General features: G+C 45.0%; 1 protein-coding gene across 2 annotated transcripts in view; it reads left to right on the top strand.

Moving 5' to 3' along the window:
* The window catches only part of ITGB7 (integrin subunit beta 7), a 109,461-nt gene that overhangs the window by 11,584 nt on the left and 73,656 nt on the right, over positions 1-24,221 (top strand). Inside the window, exons 1-3 of one of the 2 annotated variants that reach the window (XM_063952102.1) lie at positions 10,789-10,878; positions 11,138-11,225; positions 23,891-23,964. In XM_063952102.1, the coding sequence (XP_063808172.1) occupies positions 11,141-11,225; positions 23,891-23,964 (159 nt within the window). In that variant the 5' untranslated portion in view covers positions 10,789-10,878; positions 11,138-11,140. Of the gene's footprint in view, positions 1-10,788; positions 10,879-11,137; positions 11,226-23,890; positions 23,965-24,221 lie in introns of those variants that run through there. The other variant, XM_063952101.1, reaches the window with a different exon arrangement.

Raw genomic sequence — 24,221 nt, 5'->3', positions numbered from 1 at the left:
TCATCTGGAGTACAGGCTAGCCGCTAGATGCTGAATTACAGACTCTTTCACCTTGAGCAAAGGTAAAAGAATGGCACCCCATATCCCACTATTTTCATTAAACATGGCAGAGTCGGATTTGGGAACTTAAAATTGCCTAATGTCTGAGAAACCAAATTATCTGTAAATAGGGCCAACACAAAAGTAAGCGGGGTAAGAACACAGTCCTATCCACAACAGCGGTAGTTGAAGCTGAAGGGATAGGTAATAATCGGTTGGGCAAATGGAAGTAGGCAGAGTCAGTACTCTAGTGGGTGGAGTACAGGCATGTATTACGTATCCAGCACCAGGGGGTTCCCTAGGGTAACATTAATGTGACAGTAGTTAAGTCTAAGAAGTCCTTGCTATTGCATGAAGTTCTCTGTTAATAAATATACGCTACTGTTCAAAAGTTTGGGGTCACCAAGACAATTTCGTGTTTTACATGAAAACTGACTTTTATTTATCAAATGAGTTGCAAAATGAATATAACATATAATCAAGACATTGGCAAGGTTAGAAATAATGATTTTTATTTGAAATAATAATTTTGTCCTTCAAACTTTGCTTTCGTCAAAGAATTCTCTATTTGCAGCAATTACAGCATTGCAGACCTTTGGCGTTCTAGATGTTAATTTCTTGAGGTAATCTGAAGAAATTTCACCCCACGCTTCCTGAAGCACCTCCCACAAGTTGGATTGGCTTGATGTGCACTTGTTGCGTACCATACGGTCAAGCTTCTCCCAACAGCAGCTCAATGGGGTTGAGATCTGGTGACTGCGCTGGCCACTCCATTACAGACAGAATACCAGCTGCTTGCTTCTTCCCTAAATAGTTCTTGCATAATTTGGAGATGTGCTTTGGGTCATTGTCCTGTTGGATGAGGAAATTGGCTCCAATCAAGCGCTGCCCACAGGGTATGGCATGGCATTGCAAAATGGAGTGATAGCCTTCCTTATTCAAAATCCCTTTTACCATGTACAAATCTCCCATTGTACCAGCACCAAAGCAGCCCCAGACAATCACATTACCTCCACCATGCTTGACAGATGGCATCAGGCACTCTTCCAGCATCTTTTCACTTGTTCTGCGTCTCACAAATGTTCTTCTTTGTGATCCAAACACCTCAAACTTCGATTCATCTGTCCATAACACTTTTTTCCACTCTTCCTCTGTCCAATGTGTATGTTCTTTTGCCCATATTAATCTTTTCCTTTTATTGTCCAGTCTCAGATATGACTTTTTCTTTGCCACTCTGCCTAGAAGGCCAGAATCCCGGAGTTGCCTCTTCACTGTAGACGTTGACACTGGCATTTTGTGGGTACCATTTAATAAAGTTGCCAGTTGAGGACCTGTGAGGTGTCTATTTCTCAAACTAGAGACTCTAACGTAATTGTCTTCTTGCTCAGTTGTGCACTGGGGCCTCCCACTTCTCTTTCAACTCTGGTTAGAGCCTGTTTGTGCTGTTCTCTGAAGGGAGTAGTACACACCATTGTAGGAAATGTTCAGTTTCTTGGCAATTTTTTTCCGCATGGAATAGCTTTCATTTCTAAGAACAAGAATAGACTGTCGCATTTCACATGAAAGTTCTCTTTTTTTCTGGCCATTTTGAGAGTATAATAGGACCCACAAATGTGATGCTCCAGATACTCAACTAGCTCAAAGGAAGGCCAGTTTTATAGCTTCTCTAACGAGCAAACCCGTTTTCAGCTGTGCTAACATAATTGCACAAGGGTTTTCTAATCATCAATCTTCTAACGTGATTAGCAAACACAATGTACCATTAGAACACTGGAGTGATGGTTGCTGGAAATGGGCCTCTATACACCTATGTAGATATTACTTTAAAAACCAGACGTTTGCAGCTAGTATAGTCATATACCACATTAACAATGTATAGAGTGTATTTCTGATTAATTTAATGTTCTCTTCATTGGAAAAAACAGTGCTTTTCTTTCAAAAATAAGGAAATTGTCTGGGTGACCCCAAACTTTTGAACAGTAGTAGTGATTTAACCATGAGTGCACATTGGGGGTCATTCTGAGTTGATCGCAGCAGGATTTTTGTTAGCAGTTGGGCAAAACCATGTGCACTGCAGGGGGGGGCAGATATAACATGTGCAGAGAGAGTTAGATTTGGGTGGGTTATTTTGTTTCTGTGCAGGGTAAATACTGGCTGCTTTATTTTTACACTGCAAATTAGATTGAACACACCACACCCAAATCTAACTCTCTCTGCACATGTTATATCTGTCCCCCCTGCAGTGCACATGGTTTTGCCCAACTGCTAACAAAAATCCTGCTGTGATCAACTTGGAATTACCCCCATTGTGTTTTTTCTTAAGGGATATGTACAAAACCTTGGATAGAGATAAGGTAAAGAGAGATAAAGTACCAACCAATCAGCTCCTAACTGCCATGTTACAGGCTGGATTTAAAAACTGACAGGAGCTGATTGGCTGGTACTTTATCTCCGTCCACTTTATCTCTCTCCAGGCTGGCTTAGTAAATAGACCCCTAAGTATACCTTAGGTAAGATTAAAGTTGACAAATATATATACACTACAGTATATAGGAGTTTGCATGAATTGTGAAATCAATTTTTCATTAAAAACTCTGGAGATATAAAGGTAACTATTCCACAATTTAGAATACTATTTAAAATATTTGACTCCTAATTAATGGAAATGTGTACATTTTCCATAATAAAAGAAGACCACATAGAAGGGAGGTTGATTAAAGACATTTGTAAACTGTTCTCTAATACTATAAATGGAGCTTCTGACGGTATAATCTAGAAAACAACACACAACTGCATAAAATCACTTCAAACTCAAATGTACTCTATACTGTATATATGGGAATGTACAGTAATCGATAACTAGTTAGAGCACAACTTTAAGGAGAACTGAACACCACAATATAACCATTATGTTATTTTAGCATCTGATAGCTACATGGACTTTTTTGATGTTAACATTTGTATCAAAGAAATGACTGTAAATGTAAACTGTTTGGGGAAAAAAATATCTGTGAAATCTACCACAAAATCCACTCCCTACACACACACACACACACACACACACACACACACACACACACACACACACACACACACACACACACACACACACACACACACACACACACACACACACACACACTATTAAAGAATAAAAACCAAGGATAACACTGCTTTAAGCGCCTAAAATTAATAATGCCAATTGAAATAATACCCAAGCGCTGCCAAAAAAGGCACTGTGTATGTGCCTTTAATAGGTCAAACAGTAAAGAAAAGAGAAAAGGCTGCATTTATGGTGTTATGATGAACCGTGCATGTGGGGAGCTGACAATGAATTAATATGAAGGTTATTTATTTGTTATAATAAAACACTAATAAAACCGTGTATACAATATATCAATAAAAAAAATAAAAAAAAATATATATACTCTGAAACACCGTACGTATTTTCAATAAATAGTATCCACAAGATAAGGTAACATTTCTTGTATGTAGTATTAACTCAATACAATTTGCATTGGTAATATTGTTTAGCGATAGTGGCACTGATATAACTAATTAGTTTTCTCTAACGTCCTAAGTGGATGCTGGGGACTCCGTAAGGACCATGGGGAATAGCGGCTCCGCAGGAGACTGGGCACATCTAAAGAAAGCTTTAGGACTATCTGGTGTGCACTGGCTCCTCCCCCTATGACCCTCCTCCAAGCCTCAGTTAGATCTCTGTGCCCGAACGAGAAGGGTGCACACTAGGGGCTCTCCTGAGCTTCTTAGTGAAAGTTTTAGTTTAGGTTTTTTATTTTCAGTGAGACCTGCTGGCAACAGGCTCACTGCATCGAGGGACTAAGGGGAGAAGAAGCGAACTCACCTGCGTGCAGAGTGGATTGGGCTTCTTAGGCTACTGGACATTAGCTCCAGAGGGACGATCACAGGCCCAGCTTGGATGGGTCCCAGAGCCGCGCCGCCGGCCCCCTTACAGAGCCAGAAGGCAGAAGAGGTCCGGAAAATCGGCGGCAGAAGACGTCCTGTCTTCAACAAGGTAGCGCACAGCACTGCAGCTGTGCGCCATTGCTCTCAGCACACTTCACACTCCGGTCACTGAGGGTGCAGGGCGCTGGGGGGGAGCGCCCTGAGACGCAATAATAAACACCTTGGATGGCAAAAAAATGCATCACATATAGCTCCTGGGCTATATGGATGCATTTAACCCCTGCCAAAATACATAGAAAAACGGGAGATAAGGCCGCCGATAAGGGGGCGGAGCCTATCTCCTCAGCACACTGGCGCCATTTTCCCTCACAGCTCCGTTGGAGGGAAGCTCCCTGTCTCTCCCCTGCAGTCACTACACTACAGAAAGGGTTATAAAAGAGAGGGGGGGGGGGGCACTAATTACGCGCAGTATTAAATATACAGCAGCTATAAGGGGAAAAACACTTATATAAGGTTATCCCTGTATATATATAGCGCTCTGGTGTGTGCTGGCAAACTCTCCCTCTGTCTCCCCAAAGGGCTAGTGGGGTCCTGTCCTTTATCAAAGCATTCCCTGTGTGTGTGCTGTATGTCGGTACATTTGTGTCGACATGTATGAGGAGAAAAATGATGTGGAGACGGAGCAGATTGCCTGTAATAGTGATGTCACCCCCTAGGGGGTCGACACCTGAGTGGATGAACTGTTGGAAGGAATTACATGACAGTGTCAGCTCTGTATAAAAGACAGTGGTTGACATGAGACAGCCGGCTACTCAGCTTGTGCCTGTCCAGACGTCTCATAGGCCGTCAGGGGCTCTAAAGCGCCCGTTACCTCAGATGGCAGATATAGACGCCGACACGGATACTGACTCCAGTGTCGACGGTGAAGAGACAAATGTGACTTCCAGTAGGGCCACACGTTACATGATTGAGGCAATGAAAAATGTTTTTACACATTTCTGATAATACGAGTACCACCAAAAAGGGGTATTATGTTCGGTGAGGAAAAACTACCTGTAGTTTTCCTGAATCTGAGAAATTAAATGAGGTGTGTGATGATGCGTGGTTTTCCCCCGATAACAACTGATAATTTCTAAAATGTTATTGGCATTATATCCTTTCCCGCCAGAGGTTAGGGTGCGTTGGGAAACACCCCCTAGGGTGGATAAAGCGCTCACACGCTTGTAAGGGCTCTACCCTCTCCTGAGATGGCCGCCCTTAAGGATCCTGCTGATAGAAAGCAGAAGGGTATCCTAAAATGTATTTATACACATACTGGTGTTATACTGCGACCAGCAATCGCCTCAGCCTGGATGTGCAGTGCTGGGTTGGCGTGGTCGGATTCCCTGACTGAAAATATTGATACCCTAGATAGGGACAGTATATTTTTGCCTATAGAGCATTTAAAAGATGCATTTCTATATATGCGTGCTGCACAGCGGAATATTTGCCGACTGGCATCAAGTCTAAGTGCGTTGTCCATTTCTACCAGTAGAGGGTTATGGACACGTCAGTGGTCAGGTGATGCGTATTCCAAACGGCATTTGGAAGTATTGCCTTATTAAAGGGAGGAGTTATTTGGGGTCGGTCTTTCAGACCTGGTGGCCACGGCAACAGCTGGGAAATCCACGTTTGTACCCCAGGTCGCCTCTCAACATGAGAAGACGCCGTATTATCAGGCGCAGTCTTTTCGTGGACAAGCGGGCAAAAGATTCCACATTTCTGCCCCGTGACAGAGGGAGAGGAAAAAGGCTGCAGATATCAGCCAGTTCCCAGGAACAGAAACCCTCTCCCGCCTCTGCCAAGCCCTCAGTATGACGCTGGGGCTTTACAAGCAGAATCAGGCACGGTGGGGGGCCCGTCTCAATGAATTTCAGCGCGCAGTGGGCTCACTCGCAAGTAGACCCCTGGATCCTTCAGGTGATATCTCAGGGGTACAAATTAGAATTCGAGACGTCTCCCCCTCGCCGTTTCCTAAAGTCGGCTTTACCGATGTCTCCTTCTGACAGGGAGACTGTTTTGGAAGCCATTCACAAGCTGTATTCCCAGCAGGTGATAACAAGGTACCCCTCCTGCAACAGGGAACGGGGTATTATTCCACACCGTTGTGGTACCGAAGCCGGACGGCTCGGTGAGACCGATTCTAAATCTAAAATCTTTGAACACTTACATACAGAGGTTCAAATTCAAGATTGAGTCACTCAGAGCAGTGATTGCGAACCTGGAAGAAGGGGACTACATGATGTCTCGGGACATCAAGGATGCTTACCTTCATGTCAAAATTTACCCTTCTCATCAAGGGTACCTCAGGTTTATGGTACAGAACTGTCACTATCAGTTCAGATGCTGCCGTATGGATGGTCCACGGCACCCCGGGTCTTTACCAAGGTAATGGCCGAAATGATGATATTCCTTCGAGGAGGGAATTTTAGTTATCCTTTACTTGGACGATTCCCTGATAAGGGTAAGATCCAGGGAACAGTTGGAGGTCGGTGTAGCACTCTTTCAGGTAGTGTTGCGGCAGCACGATTGGATTCTCAATATTCCAAAATCGCAGCTGGTTCCGACGACTTGTCTTCTGTTCCTAGGGATGATCCTGGACACAGTCCAGAAAAAGGCTTTTCTCCCGGAGAAGAAAGCCAGGGAGTTATCCGAGCTAGTCAGGAACCTCCTAAAACCGAGCCAAGTCTCAGTGCATCAATGCACAAGGGTTCTGGGTAAAATGGTGGCTTCCTACGAAGCGATCCCATTCGGCAGATTCCACGCAAGAACTTTCCAGTGGGACCTGCTGGACAAATGGTCCGGGTCGCATCTTCAGATGCATCAGCGGATAACCCTGTCACCAAGGACAAGGGTGTCCCTCCTGTGGTGGTTGCAGAGTGCTCATCTTCTAGAGGGCCGCAGATTCGGCATTCAGGACTGGGTCCTGGTGACCACGGATGCCAGCCTGCAAGGCTGGGGAGCAGTCACACAGGGAAGGTATATCCAGGGCTTATGGTCAAGTCTGGAGACATCACTTCACAAAGCTAAGGGCCATTTACAATGCTCTAAGCTTAGCAAGACCTCTGCTTCAAGGTCAGCCGGTGTTGATCCAGTCGGACAACATCACGGCAGTCACCCACGTAAACAGACAGGGTGGCACAAGAAGCAGGAGGGCAATGGCAGAAGCTGCAAGGATTCTTCGCTGGGCGGAAAATCATGTGATAGCACTGTCAGCAGTATTCATTCCGGGAGTGGACAACTGGGAAGCAGACTTCCTCAGCACGACCTCCTCCCGGGAGAGTGGGGACTTCACCCAGAAGTCTTCCACATGATTAAAAACTCGACAGGTATTGCGCCAGGTCAAGGGACCCTCAGGCAATAGCTGTAGACGTTCTGGTAACACCGTGGGTGTACCAGTCAGTGTATGTGTTCCCTCCTCTGCCTCTCATACCCAAGGTACTGAGATTGATAAGATGGAGAGGAGTAAGCACTATATTTGTGGCTCCGGATTGGCCAAGAAGGACTTGGTAACCGGAACTTCAAGAGATGCTCACGAAGGATCCGTGGCCTCTACCTCTAAGAAGGGACCTGCTCCAGCAAGGACCCTGTCTGTTCCAAGACTTACCGCGGCTGCGTTTGACGGCATGGCGGTTGAACGCCGGATCCTGAAGGAAAAAAGGCATTCCGGATGAAGTCATCCCTATCCTGATCAAAGCCAGGAAGGATGTAACCGCAAAACATTATCACCGCATTTGGCGAAAATATGTTGCGTGGTGCGAGGCCAGTAAGGCCCGACGGAGGAAATTCAACTGGGTCGATTCATACATTTCCTGCAAACAGGAGTGTCTATGGGCCTGAAATTGGGGTCCATTAAGGTTCAAATTTCGGCCCTGTCAATTTTCTTCCAAAAAGAACTAGCTTCAGTCCCTGAAGTTCAGACGTTTGTAAAAGGGGTACTGCATATACAGCCTCCTTTTGTGCCTCCAGTGGCACCTTGGGATCTCAATGTAGTTTTTGGTTTCCAAAAGTCACATTGGTTTGAACCACTTAAATCTGTGGAGTTAAAATATCTCACATGGAAAGTGGTCATGCTGTTGGCCCTGGCCTGGGCCAGGTGCGTGTCAGAATTGGCGGCTTTATCCTGTAAAGGCCCTTATCTGATTTTCCATTCGGACAGGGCGGAATTGAGGACTCGTCCTCAGTTTCTCCCTAAGGTGGTTTCAGCGTTTCACCTGAACCAACCTATTGTGGTGCCTGCGGCTACTAGGGACTTGGAGGACTCCAAGTTGCTAGACGTTGTCAGGGCCCTGAAAATATATGTTTCCAGGATGGCTGGAGTCAGGAAAACTGACTCGCTGTTTATCCTGTATGCACCCAACAAGCTGGGTGCTCCTGCTTCTAAGCAGACTATTGCTCGTTGGATTTGTAGTACAATTCAGCTTGCACATTCTGTGGCAGGCCTGCCACAGCCAAAAATCTGTAAATGCCCACTCCACAAGGAAGGGGGCTCATCTTGGGCGGCTGCCCGAGGGGTCTCGGCTTTACAACTTTGCCGAGCAGCTACTTGGTCAGGAGCAAATACGTTTGTAAAATTCTACAAAATTGATACCCTGGCTGAGGAGGACCTGGAGTTCTCTCATTTGGTGCTGCAGAGTCATCCGCACTCTCCCGCCCGTTTGGGAGCTTTGGTATAATCCCCATGGTCCTTACGGAGTCCCCAGCATCCACTTAGGACGTTAGAGAAAATAAGAATTTACTTACCGATAATTCTATTTTTCGTAGTCCGTAGTGGATGCTGGGCGCCCATCCCAAGTGCGGATTGTCTGCAATACTTGTACATAGTTATTGTTACAAAAATCGGGTTATTATTGTTGTGAGCCATCTTTTCAGAGGCTCCGCTGTTATCATGCTGTTAACTGGGTTCAGATCACAGGTTGTACAGTGTGATTGGTGTGGCTGGTATGAGTCTTACCCGGGATTCAAAATCCTTCCTTATTGTGTACGCTCGTCCGGGCACAGTATCCTAACTGAGGCTTGGAGGAGGGTCATAGGGGGAGGAGCCAGTGCACACCAGATAGTCCTAAAGCTTTCTTTAGATGTGCCCAGTCTCCTGCGGAGCCGCTATTCCCCATGGTCCTTACGGAGTCCCCAGCATCCACTACGGACTACGAGAAATAGAATTATCGGTAAGTAAATTCTTATTATAATGTATCACTACAGGGATTTCCCTCTGTATGAGCAGTAGAGGAAACTTCAGACTCTGTATAAGTGCAGAGGCAGCATGCACTTAGTCGCTGATAGATAGTGGAAGTCCCGGCAACAAGTTAATATAACAATTAATGTGTATATGATATTACCTCTCCTGGGCTGATGACACCGATCGTCCTCGGTGGAGTCCTCTAAAGTGCCCACTGATATAGTAATAGAGGAGAGGAATGAAGCACAAATGTGCTGGCAGGGTGTTTCAGAGTGTGTATGTGTATATATATATATATATATATTATTGATATATTGTATACATGGTTTTATTAGTGTTTTATTATAACAAATAAATAACCTTCATATTAATTCATTGTCAGCTCTCCACATGCATCATAACACCTTAAGCGCAGCCTTTTCTCTTTTCTTTACTGTTTGAACCATTGAAGAATAGTTTAAAAAAATCTGACTACTATATTTCAATGGAAGATATACAGTCTGCTCAAGAATTCATATTACTTGGACCTATTAAGTATGGTATAAACAATATGATATGTATAGAATAGATACACTTTTAATCCACAATCCCTTTCCAAGCTTCTTGCATATGACTCATGGCCTATTAAATTCTCTATTCCTTCTAAACTGGAGGCAGCAGAGTGGCACAATGGCTGGTATTGCTGCTTCGCAGCTCTGGGATCATGGGCTCGATTGCAGCCAAGAACCTAGCTTTGTGGAGTTTCTATGTGCTCCCTGTGATTGTGTAAGTTTCCTCCAGGTGCCCCGTTTCTGCCCACTTCTCAAAAACTGACCGATAGGTTAACTGGCTTCTGACAATAAATGAACCATTGTGTGTTTTATGTAATAGGAGTTATAAATTATAAACTCCACTGCGACAGGAAATGACGTAAATAGTAAAACATTCTCTATAAAGCACTGCGTAATAGGGTATATTTTTTTTTATAAAGGCGGCGTGGTCACACCCCCTACCCTCCCAACAAAAACAATGGGCAAGTGGTCATTTATTATTAATTATTTATTTATATATTTATACTGCTCTAAAAAAGAAAAAAAACCTCCCTATGCAGCCAGTGTGTGAAATAGATGAGCTGCAGCACCAGCAGCTATGTCCGTTCTCCCCCCTCCATCCCTCTGCCCGAGTGTAGTAGCAGCGGGGTAGGTGGGAGGCTGTCAGCCCTGCACAGCGGTTCCCCTGTGTGACAGCAGCGCACAGACAGCGTCACTGTGCAGGGCTGACAGCCTCCTAGCAGTGCAGCAGCTTCGTGCGGGAGCCTGCAGTGATTTCTCCCTCCCTGCTGACAGCCCGTCCGCGGACCCGCCCCCCGGACGGGGACGCGCTTTCACAGCTCCCCAGCGGCAGAGGTCGCTGCAGGGAGTTGATCCGGTCCGGCATTCCGGGATTTGGTCCGGCCCGGTTTTCACCTAATCCCTGCGTAATATGCATGCACTATATAAATATAACAGTTAACAAATAGTAATACATACTTGTAAGTGGTGATTACTAAAAAACAACAACATTAAATTAGGTTACATAATACAGTAGTTTAGCCTTTCTCTTCCCCTTCGTTTTTTTAAGTACTCTGTACTTCCATCTCACGCCCAGCTCTTTCCAGGACAGAGCAGGACGGTTGGTTCTATATTGGGGACAGTCATAGAGGTGACAGTGACACGGTATATGATGATGTCGGGTCCTTTGCAAGTGTTGACACAGGTTTTTGCAACAGAATTTAATATGTGCTTTCATTGTAATAGTATGTGAGTCTTGTTAGACTGGTAAATAAAAATCTATTGAAATGTTTAAACAAGCGTTCAGTAGTAAAGTTAGCCTCATATTATCTGAATTAATTGTTAATAGTTTGTTTATTTTGCCAAATGAAAACAAAAACCGTTGATGCCTTCTTATTCTGAGTACATAACTATTGTTTTCCAGAATATGGACCTTGTAACTGTCATCTGGGCTGTTGGGTTCCTCCTGATCCCTGGATTATCTGGAAACAAGGAAACAATACATCAGCCAGGTAGTATGGCTGTACTTGATCTAAATGATTGTATGAAGAACTGCTACAAATAATGATTGTTTGCTATGTTTGTGCAGTGTGTGTGTTATCGGCTAAGTATTTATTAGAAAATATAGCAAGTGTAACCAGTCTGCATTAGCTAATACAGTTGTGCCCTGGTCCTGTATTACAATAATGTGTGTGCAGTTGTGCACAGAGTCGCTGTAGACTGTGGCTCAGTGAGTGAGGACTTGGTGGCTGAGATCCAGATGTGTGGGCACATTTCCCATCTGTGGGAGAGGAGACAACTCTGCATATTATGAGCACATTACTTGGTCAGGTGCAATAGTACTGTATCTGTAGGTAAATTTATTACACTTAAAAAGTGTTTAGGAAAATATGAATATAAACCTACAGGAAATTACTCATGCAAAAAAAATGGTTGCTACTACACATCTAGGGAAACCACAAACACCTGTTCTCTTTATAGTGGAGGTATCTCTTGTACGAGCCCGTTTTACGTGTGGTTAGAGTACATGTTGCATGCACAAAACTTGAATCTTCTTCTAAAGTTTATACCTGCCACACCCTTAAAGCCTGAAAGTTGTGCAAAGTAGCAACTTATACAACTAATCTTTCATAAATGGGGAGCATGGTGGAGGCATTGCCTGATCAGGTGGTGCAGAATAGCACCTGATGTAGATAGGACTATGTAAATCCATAGCAAGGTCTTCTGCATGTGTGGTCTGTGCAGTTTCTTGATAAGGCTGGTTCTTTCTCACCTATAGCAGCTGTTTCCCCTTATAGCTGGCTATGCTCACCTGCACCTTGTTGCCCCAGTCCTCCTGCACAGTGTTTGTGTTGTTCTCTCATTGCTCACTCACGTCCTGTTATAGGCCCTACACACTGGCCGACATCACTGCACGATATGAACGATCTCGTTCATTAATGAACAAGATAACGTTGACAGACTCCCTGAGGAAGACCCAGACGGGTCGATACGCGTCGGAGAAGAGAGAGACATTCACACTAACAGCAGCAACTTTTTCAAAATAAGATTCTGACCCAACATCTATAAGATACATGTAACTATTGCGGAGGAAATCCAAATAGCGCTGCCGAGAGGGGAAACAGACCAGACCAGTGGATCATCGACCACCAGACGCAGAGAAGACCGAGCGAAAGACGTGGAAGTGGTCGACGGGATCAAGCATAGAAAACAAGGTAACTTACTCCGCAGGAGGGAGGGTTCAAGGCGGACAGTCCCGTTGCGGGTCTCGAAGCCTGTGATACCTTCCCCCCACAGACGTGACCGCATCCCCCGGTCTCGGTAGGCGGTGATCGCCCGTGGATACGGGCGCCTTCCGCCATCCGTGACAGAGGTGACAAGCGGGGAGTCCGGAGTTTTTCAGTCACCCTGTCCCCTATTCACCTTGTCCCTCCGCTATCCACTCGGGGTACCCCATATCAAAGCAACCACATTCAAGACCAGCTACTGATAAAAGACTTATCAATTATCAACAAGAGACTCTTCACTCCGCAAATCACTGTATCAGCTCAGAATCTTCAACCTGATTATATACTCAAACGAGTATAGGACTACAATTTAGGTGTGAAAGAGGTGGGACGCCACACTCTATTCTCACCAATAAGCAATCCACACTATATATTTATTATTATTATATACATTATATTTTTTTCTTCCTCCGTTTTCGGAATAGCAACAGTCTATCCCTGAACAATAGAGACTAAAATTCTTTCTGTAGAAGTTTTTTCATTTTTTTCATTTTTTTCATTTTTTCATTAATTTTTATTCTATATATTTTATTTTTCAATTTTGATGTTTATTTTTTATTCTTTGTGCAACCACATATATATATATACTTTCCTTTTTGGTAACCAAGGTCAAAGTGCAAGAATTCTTTCTATACTAATTTCTGTTAGTCTAATAAATACTATTAATCGTATTGTTGTTCCCCACTTTTGTTGTTTCACAATATACCAATAACATTTTCACACAGGCGCAGTTGTGAAAAATTTTGTGATAAGATAACGTTCATATCGTGCAGTGTGGAGGCACCAGCGATGAACGATGCGCGGCCCCGCGCTCGTTCATCGCTGGTGCCCCGTCGGCTGTGCATGCAGGCCAATATGGACGATCTCGTCCATATTTGCCTGCAGTTCTATGGAGCCATGTGACGGGGGGAGTGAAGTAACTTCACTCACCCCGTCACTGCCCCCCCGCCGCCGGGTCGCCCGTCAGCTGTATCCGCCGTCGGCCAGCTCGGCGGCGGATCGGCCAATGTGTAGGGCCCCTTAGTCTAAACTCTACCACATAGGAATTTCCCAATCATTAGTGCCCATTTATCATTGAATATTTGCAGCTTAAGCCTCAAAAAGTTTATATAAAAGAAAGAAATGATTTGCTAAACATTGGTTAAAGTGTTTTACAGAAAAGAACATAATCAACAGCAATGCTCTTTCATTTTCTCTTGGCGAGATGTACTAAGCCTTGGAGTGATAAAGTGGAGAGAGATAAAGTACGCGCCAATCAGCTCCTAACTACCATGTTACAGACTGTATTTGAAAAAGTACAGGTGCTGATTGGTTGGTACATTATTCGTGTTCAACCCGGCTTGCTGTGCGGTGTGAGCAGGAGCCGGGTCAATGCGACCCATTTCACGTGATCTCCAAGCATCGCCCCCACCGCGTTACCGCTGACGTCACCAACCCGCCAATATGGCGGGTTGCAGACAGCGGCTGCAGGGCGTCTGAGGCGGGTCGCACCCTGGGAGCTCCCGTGTCAGGCTCCCGGGTGCGACCCGCCTCATGCGGGTCTGAACTCTATGTCAGGTCTGAACTCTATGGTTATTTAGAAAAATCTAAACCCAACCACACTATCTATAATGCACATCCTCCTTGTCACTCTGGGATGGAGTTTACCAAACTCTACCATTACAGTCCAGGTTTTAAGGATAGCCATATTTGAGCACAGGTGACTTATACCCCTTTCAGGTGTCGAGATGCCATCTGAAAGAGCCACTCACAAATATCCCGGGTTGAACAACCAGGCATTTCAACCCTGGAAGCTTCAACCCAAATCACTGTGCAGTGTGAACAGGTGTAGGGTCCATGCGACCCTGGACCCGTTCACACTATAGAAAAGCCAGCATTTGGAGAGCCCGGGGCACGTGACCGCTGACGCGGCTGACCCGGCAATAAGCCAGGAGCAGCAGTGTAGTCTGAAAGGGGCCAAAGCCGGGATGCAGTGTGTTGGACCCATGTACAAGGTCCTGGGTGCATCCTGGCTTTGGTGGTGTAAAAAAGATATTAATTAGTACTTCAGTCTACCTGATATAACCATCTGAACCCAATAACAATCTATCTAAAGAGTTTGCCTCTCTCCATTAAAATATTATTCCCTCCTTATTACCAGCTGACAACCCCTGGCCCTTCCACACTGATATTTCAAAAAGAAATAAATACCTTTATTTGTCAGAAGATTAAAATTTACATGTGTAATTCCCCCCCCCACACTTTCTTCACCCCCACCCCCCTTGTCTTGTCTTGATTGTCTTTCAATTCTGCTGTTAATTCAACAGTTTCCAAAATGTTCTATTAACAACACTGCAAATTAATTAATTACAGTGTCCAGTTTTCCACAGTGTCCAACTTTCTCACAAATTTATATTTGTTTTTATTGACCTATTAAAAAGAAGAATACAAAAGAAAAGAAAAGGGTTTTGCATTTTGAAACCAGTAAACAGAGAAACAGAGAAAGGAGTGGAGCTTTTAGATGCACTTTCTATTTAGTGCAGCGCACTTTACTAGCCATTAATAAGGATCAGCTTTAAAATATTCTAGGGAAGTTTGCTCTCTATGGCAAAAATTTATTAAGCGTTAACAAGAGATAAATCTGAAACGCATAAGGAGAGATAAAGTACTAGCCAATCAGCTTTCTAACTGCCATGTCACAGGAGATGTTTGAGAAATGAAAGTTAGGATTTGATTGGCTGGTACTTTATTTCTCCTTATGCGTCTCAGATTTATCTCTTGCTAATGCTGTATACATTTGGGCCTATGGGCAGGGCTGTTTCTACCCAATTTGGCTCCCAGTGCGAGATTTAAAAATGCGCCCCCACATGACATAAAAAAATGTACCCCCCCCCCCCCACACCCCTAGATTAAAAAAAAAACCTTGCGCGCGCACACGGCAAGGGGGCATGGCCTCATCTAAATGGGTGTGGCCTCATTTAAATGGGCATGGCCTCGTCTGAAAAGACTACCTCACAATCCAGGTTTTGACCCTGCTCCAACAGATCACGACCACCACAGGAAAAAAAAATTCTACCATATTAAACCCCACACAGTAATGCCCCCTTCACCATATTATGCCACACACAGCAATGCCCTTGATACATTAAATCCCCACATTACGGCAGGCAAGAGTCCCCATTTCACACGTTACGGCAGGTGTCCCCATTTTACACATTGAGAGAGAGAGAGAATACTTACAGAGGCGATTACCGCTCTTCGGCCCGCCTCACCAGTCGCTCCTCGCGCTGGCCTTTCCCTCTTCCTAACTTGGATCCCCCTCTGTACTCCGCTCGGGAGGGGGCGGGGGGGAGTTTCGCGGAGTGACGGGGTTGCGTCGTGACGTAACGACGCAACCGCGCCATTCCGTGAAACTCCGCCCCCCGAGTGGGAAACTCGGGGAGAAATAGGAGGGGGAAGCAGGGAGCCACAGTTAGTGCCGCGGCGGGCGCCCAGTGCGGTTGCACTGCTCGCCTGCCCCAAGAAACGGCCCTGCCTATGGGCTTAATTCAGCATGGGGCGCTACTCCGACAGCGTTTGCATGATGATGCCCTCTGCAGTGTGCGCACGCACAGAAGCCGCATTGCACGTGTGCACACACTGAGATGCGATGGCAGAGGTGTTCACGGGGTGGAAGGGGGCGTCACGTCAGTGTTTTGCAGGTGTCTGGACCGTTTCTGGACCGACGGGCTGCGGCTGCATGACGTGAAACGCAGTCGCAGCGACCCAAAAAGACGGCGGGTTGCTGCCAGCCTTAGCAGCTACTGTAGGCTGCGTAGGCAGAGTGCAACCCTGAACATGCGAGAGGACTCTTCTCTAACCAGGTGAGGTATGGACTGTCATTGTGGAGGGCTGGAGGCTATCTGTTGCTGAGCAGCTGCAGGAGAGATGACGGTAATGTGTGCTAGAGGGGAGTAGGTGCTCAGTATGAGGAAAGCAGGTGGGGGACAAACAAACAGACAGTGTGGGGGCAAGCAGCGTGCGCTGTATAGGGGGACAGGCAGCTGTTTGTTTTTTACATCTGTGGCTGCCTAATTGAAGTTGGAACGAAGAGGATCGATCTACATCGGATTAGGTGAGTATAAATAATTTTTTTACAGGTACCCCATGGATTCTACGTTGTCAAGGGGACCGAGGGGCTCCGTGGGGCACTAGGTAAGTATAAAAAAAAATAAACTAAAAAATTGGGAGCGGGGAAGGGGTGGCCACTTCTGTATTAGCCTGGGGTGGCTGGAACCCTTAATCAGGCCCTGATAGTATGGTAAGCCTACTTATACATCTTGCCTCAATACGCCATGCAGTGGGAGATGCCTGGCAAGAGTGAGCTGACTGTGCAGCTCCGTTAGCATTGGGTGTCATTTCTTGCAGAAAATGCCTCTTATAAGCATTGCTGTGTGAATATGACGCACTAGCAGCTTATGCTGAGTAAAATGATATGCGGCATGACTATATTCTGTGTGTGACTGCATCTGCATACAAAATGCTATGTACGTTACAGCGTTTTAATTTTAATCAGCAAAATCTGCTTGTGCATCCTATTCACATCGTTTTGCGATTAAGACGCATTTTAATGTGAAAAAAGCTGCACAAATAGATACTTGGCACCACCAAGTCAAGCAATGGCATGGCATCACTCGAAGGGATGTTTAATGTGCAGGGAGGCTAGATGTAAAGATGCCCATACACTAGATTACAGGTTCTCAAACTCGGTCCTCAGGACCCCACACGGTCCATGTTTTGCAGGTCACCTGTAGATTTTTAAAATGTGACAGTTGGTGATACACAGTGCAGCTGCTGGGTGACATAGAAAACGTGAACCGTGTGGGGTCCTGAGGACCGAGTTTGAGAACCACTGCACTAGATGATATTATGTGCCATTTCCGACAGATCGGAACTACAAATCATACATAAGAGTGCAGATCATTCAGTGTCTGCGAATGATCACGATGTGCGGTCCCTCTGGTCGTTGGTCGGAGCTTCTGATCTTTCCTGCTGCAGGGAAGATCTGAAGCTATCATCAACGATAGCATGCTCCTGGATGTAGCCACTCCCAGATCTTAAGATATATCTTAAGATATATCTTATATGTATTGTACTATACTATATCGTTTGCCCAGGACTGCCGGGGAGCTGCTGGGAAATCATTAACGAGAAGGCATCGTTTACAGGTTGTCTAGTGTATGGGCACCTTAAGTGGAAACATCTAGATGTAAGGCTGTGGGAAAATATAGATTTTTTTTTTAAACAGTAAAGAATGCGTTGGTTTCTCAACAGGCATGATTATCGAAATGACATTTCCACTGTATGAAAAGGGGAAGTCGTTTATATTCTTTGTTCTTAAACCGCAGAACAGAATCATAGCAATGTGAGAGACAGTGTAGGCCAGGTCTCATTATGTGAGACTGGGAAAGAATACACACTCTGAGAATGAGACATGAGGGCAGGATGTATTTATTATTCATCGCATCTATTCTGTTCTGACACCTTTCTATCATAGGGCCCAATTCAGACCTAATTGCTGTGCTGCAAATTTGCAGAGGTCTGCGATCAGATTGTCGAAGTCAAAAATATTACATGCAGACAACATACAAACTCCAAACAGAGAGGTCTCTGTTCGTGCGCATACATTAATATGAAGCCACATTCTATGTGAACAAAAGACTTTCTGAAGACTTGAAACTAGCTCCACAGCATGGCCCTGGGTCAGACACATGTGTCAGCAACACAGGACAAAAGCTCTCACACCTATGAGCCATTGAGTTCTTGAGAGGTCTGGCCTCTGGAACAATGGAAGGAGACCGAAACCAACAGACTGTTAACTCCCACTGTTTGGATATAGGCAGTTTTCTAAGATATGGTTAGTTAGTTGCGTGCTGATGGAGACGACTGTGCACTGAGCTGCAGGGTGACGTATGCTGGCTGTAACTGATTATTTTGTAACTGTAACTGCTTCTTGTGTAATTGTAACTCTGTAACCATATATATATATATATATATATATATATATACATGTTATACCTAATGATATGCTGTACATATGTTATTTTGTATGCATACCCTTTTAATATCGAATATATATACATCTCTGAGCGTTGGACCTCAGCTTACAATGTGTGCGACTGCTTGCTTTCTCTTAAGGGATATAGTGTTGCGACGTTCAGCGCACTTTTATTGTATATGGGCCCTCATTCCGAGTCGTTCGCTCGGTATATTTCATCGCATCGCAGTGAAATTCCGCTTAGTACGCATGCGCAATATTCGCACTGCGACTGCGCCAAGTAATTTAACAATGAAGATAGTATTTTTACTCACGGCTTTTTCTTCGCTCCGGCGATCGTAATGTGATTGACAGGAAATGGGTGTTACTGGGCGGAAACACGGCGTTTCATGGGCGTGTGGTTAAAAACGCTACCGTTTCCGGAAAAAACGCAGGAGTGGCCGGAGAAACGGAGGAGTGTCTGGGCGAACGCTGGGTGTGTTTATGACGTCAAACCAGGAACGACAAGCACTGAACTGATCGCAGATGCCGAGTATGTCTGAAGCTACTCTGAAACTGCTAAGTAGTTTGTAATCGCAATATTGCGAATACATCGGTCGCAATTTTAAGAAGCTAAGATTCACTCCCAGTAGGCGGCGGCTTAGCGTGTGTAACTCTGCTAAAATCGCCTTGCGAGCGATCAACTCGGAATGAGGGCCATGGTTATAAGATGCGCCTTGCGTCCGCAGTATATATTAACGCTGGCATTGAAATGTTTATTTAGAAATAATTTTAAATTCTCAAGATAGTTGCCACCCAAGGAGAGTGAAAACCTGCCCGTGCAAGTGTGCGAATGCATGTGTACACTTTGCCATGTAGCATGCAGGGAATTAACGGGCCTGCTGGTACCTGTAGTTACACAACAAAAGAAATACCCAAATAAAAACACAACACACACTGTGAAAGTACAAGTTTATTTTCACATACATGCGCACTTACACATTGACACTTACTTACCTAGTGTCGGAGCCCATCCCCTTTTCTAGTAGTATCCCTTGGTGTACCTGTAAAAACAAAAAAACAAAATACTAATTTATTTTTCAGTGATGATCGGTCCTCTTCTTCCCATGTAGGCATCCACAGGGTTAAGAAATAATAAACCGAAAAACCCAATCCACGCCACTAAAGGGGTTCCATGTTTACACATGGAGCCCCTTTCCCCGAATGCCGGGACCCCCTGTGACTGCTGTCACTAGAGGATCCAGCAGCCAATCAGAGAGCGCCACATCATAGCGCTCTCCTGATTGGCTGTGCGCTCCTGGCCTATCAGTCAGGCGGAGCGCACTGGCTATAATGGAGGATCGTGGTCCTCGATTACAGTCGATGGTGGTAAAATTGCAGTCTGCGGCTAACCGCGAGGTTCATTAATGTCACCCACAAGAGTGACCTCAATTAACCTCTCGGTTAGCCGCAGACCGCAATTTTCCTACCATTGACAATAATGGACGACCGCGATCCTCCAATATAGCCAGTGCGCTTCGCCTGATTGACAGGCCAAGAGCGCACAGCCAATCAGGAGAGCGCTATGACGTGGCGCTCCCTGATTGGCTGTAAGGTCTGCTAGTGACAGGAGTCACAGCGGGTCCCAGCATTCGGGGAAAGGGGTTCGCATCTCCCCGCCGTCACATGTGAGGTGCGGATCCTGCATGTGCGCACTGTGTCAGCACACGGGGAGATGTGTTTGCATCTCATCTATATGTGATGCCGAATACCCCCCTAAATCCAGAGTTCATTGCAGACTAATATAAAGACTTCCCTGTTGGAATTGCCGACTCACTTCTGATTCATATCAATCTCTTCTACCACTCTGAGCACAGTACTATTAAACAAGATACGGGGAACAAAAGTTAGTCGAATCAAAACAAAAGACAGACATATATAAAAAAAAAAACAGTATTAACTCTAACCCGGGTTAGGGATAGGCTGTGAGGGGGGACAGTAGGCTGCGGGAAGGGAGGGTTAGGTTTAGGGGGGTATGCTTACCTACAGCACCTGACGGAATTGTTTCCATCGGGATGCCGCGGTCGGTCTTTTGACTACCGGCATCCCGACCGCTGGGATATCATATCACACCCGGGTAATCATATAAGAGATAAATCCCTTTTAGTGAAAGTGTTTGCGGACAATTATTCAAAATGACGTATTTGAGCATTTGGACAAACAAGCGTATTTCATACTTAAATAAATCTACTGTATGTCTCCTCGTTCTGTTATTCAATAAGTATTTCAAGTTATATTGATACCTAATAGAATTTTGCCAAGGACACATGGGCATAAAGTATGTGACATATGACTGGCATACATTGTGCTGTGGCTTGGCATACACAGAACATTAATTGCAGCTTTTTCTGTGAATGGAATTTGCACCTGTGTTTTGGAAGCAATGACATCCTTACCTTAGTCCCATAGTGTGCAGATACTTACGTGTCCTTTCTAACTATTGCTTCTGTCGAGCCAGATAACCCCTCTCCATGCGCCAAGTACCATGTGACTCGGAGACGCCAAGTGTCTTTATCAGTGAAAATGTGCATCTTATTTGCATTAAAACACAAAGAAGTGACAATACTACATTGTCGCTTACACTGATGTGCGACATTTGGACATCGTATGCAACTGAGTCTGAATCTGCATAAAAAGGGTTCAAATGCGAGCGTCCGCGGCTTTTACTCAGACAGAGTTCTGGTGTTCCTTGTCTGTGACGTTGGGGTATATTTACTAATGTACAGGTTTTCAAATGTGGCGATGATGCCTATAGCAACCAGTCAGATTCTACTTATCATTTCTCTTGTACCTTCGAGAAGATAATAGCCAGAATCTGGTTGCTATGGGCAACATCTCCACTTTTGTAAGCCAGCATTTTAGTAAATATACCCCTTTGTATGTGTGTAAAACCAATCCCTGTGCCATTAAATCACAACCTATCATCTGTAGTAGTCCAGCCCTTAGATAACTTAAACCCCCTGCTAACATACAGAAACAGGTCAATACAACAACAGGGGCAGCAGCATCATTGCGGTGTAATACAATACACAAAATCTAAAACCACAGATGAAGACTAAATTATCCCTATCCACAGAGGAATTCCATAATCCCTTCTTTCTGGCCACTGGTCATGATTACATGAGCTACTACTGATGATTATCACTAGCTGGTGCCATGCCTGGTGCTTCCATGGGTGGCGCCCACCGGGAAAAAGTGCCCACCATGTTGCAGAATCTCTGCAGAAGCAGCCTAAATTGTGTTGGGGACTATCTGCTTTTTCCCTGTGGCAGGGGGTATATTGCAGGGACGTGCGGTGAGGTAATTGGCTGAGGAGGCACTGACTAGTACCAGAGCCAGATTAACACACAACAGTATATCTACCGATATATTGGTGCGTCGCTGTGTGTGTACGGGTGAACAGCCAGCCGCCCGTACACATGCTGCGGGAGCCGGCGGTGATTGACAGCTGAACTGGGCGGGCATGTGTACACGCCAGCCCAGTTCATGATGTCAGCCCCCGACGGATCGGGCAGTGTGTATGCTCAATACACTGCCCGATCCGTCCATAGATATATCTACCAGTGTGTACCCACCTTAATATATCTGCAGATCAATTCATCTGCAGATATATCTTTAGATGTGTACCCAGCATAAAGCTGGGTACGCACTGGAAGATTTATCTGCAGTTTAATCGATCTGCAGATATATCATACACACACACACACACAGAGAAAGATGCACCAATATATCTGCAGATATATTGGCCATCTGCTGTGCTGCACAGCAGATAAAATATATCTGTGAAAGATGTCTGTCACAGACATATTGCTTGTACACACCTGCATACCCTCCAACATGGCCCGGTCCATTATGTACAAATATGCTCTGTTCCTGGACTTCTTTGTCAGTGGCGGTTACAGAGAGGAGGAAGCAGCGCAGTACAAAATTCATCTAGGGGAGCCACACCAACTGCCTTCCCAAATGCTGCCAAACATCACCGGGCAGGACGCAGTGGCAGTTGGTGTGGCTCCCCTATTTGAATTTTGTACTGTGCTGCAGCCCCACTTCTGAAACTGCCACTGACAAAGAAGTCCAGGAACAGAGCATATTTGTACCTAATGGAGCGGATCATGTTGGGGGGCATGCACCTGCAGATCAGCAAGATATATTGGCGGATCAATTGATTGGCCAATATATCGGCCAGTGTGTACCCAGAATTAGACAGAGGGGAGGCTTAGCTTATAGCTGCCTCACCTCTGTCTCTTCCCGACAGTCCCTGTATTTCCAGCAGAGCGCTGCAAATTTGGTGAGTTTTATCTATAAAAATAATTCTAATAATACAAAGATTATATTTATAAACTAAATATATTCTCTGTATTATTCTAATAATTTTTATAGTCAAAACTCTAGAATATACTGGAGTATGACAGTTGAGGCTCTGCCTACCCTGCCTACCGTGGGCGGGATGTACTATGTGACATCGCCGCCCATACTTACATATGCGCTTAGCATTGCGAAGGACAGCTCTTCTGATAAGAGCTGTCCTTCGCGATCCCCAGCATCTCCCTCACTTCCGTGTTTCGGCCGCCTGTGTCATTCTGCGCATATGCAGAATGACTGGGGCGGACGCAGGGCATGCTGGGAGGGATCCGATCGGATAGGCAAAAGCTGGTGAACCCCTCCACGGCGCTGACCTGGCGGCCGGGGGATAGTACATTAGGAAAATGAGGTAAACAAGGGGTTTACCGCATTTTCCGCTTTGTACATCCCACCCCCTGACTGTACGTCCCTGAGTAACAGTCAGTAATTACTGGACCCAAACAATAGTGGCAGTAATTGTGCAGAATACTGTCCTCTATGAGGCTGCCCAGGAGACATGGGACTCACATTCCCTCAACTTCTGTGTGCCACTAGGATTCCTTACATAATAAAGAAATGAGGAGGAGATGTATCAAAACTACTGAAGAAGTGGAGAGGTTGCCAACAGCAACCTATAAGCTACAGTCATTTTATAGGTGGAGTTAGATAAATAATAGCTATAAATTGATTGGTTGCTATCAGCAACTTCTCTACTTTATCACTTTAATAGGTTTGATGCATCTTTCCCTCATGAATGAGCTCCTCCCGTATGTGTCTAGTCACATGCCTATTTAGACCACACCCCAAAATACGGTTTTAGAGCTTGAAAGAATGAATGAAATGATACTTTGGTAAATGATACTTTGTACTATACAAACGTAAATAGTTGCATGTCTAAACAAGACATACTGTATGTAAGATGAGGATGGTCTATAGAAAGATGTCATATATATAGTCCATGATTGATGTAACCTAGCGTCTTATCATGTTGCAGATAGCTGTAAACACACATTATCCTGCTCAGAGTGCATCAAGTCCCATTCCAGATGTGTGTGGTGCTCGGATAAGGTTAGTATTCCAAATAACTGTTTCTATTGTAACTATTCCACTCCCATGCTTGCTCTAGATATTCGGTATCGTCAAGTAAAAGTATTATTCAAACGTAATATGTATGAAGTATGTCATTCTTACAATATAATAGAAAACAGTATGTTAACATGATTTTGCTAGTAAACACTAGGACCAGGATGTAATGGGTGCCGATAAGGGCAAAATGTCTGATGTTTGCTATAGTCGCAAACATCGGGCATTTTGCAACGACAGCT

The sequence above is a fragment of the Pseudophryne corroboree genome, chromosome 2 (assembly GCF_028390025.1).
Source record: "Pseudophryne corroboree isolate aPseCor3 chromosome 2, aPseCor3.hap2, whole genome shotgun sequence".
Taxonomy (NCBI): domain Eukaryota; kingdom Metazoa; phylum Chordata; class Amphibia; order Anura; family Myobatrachidae; genus Pseudophryne; species Pseudophryne corroboree.
Note: the sequence above shows the minus strand (reverse complement) of the source record. Positions and strands in the feature narration are given on the sequence as shown.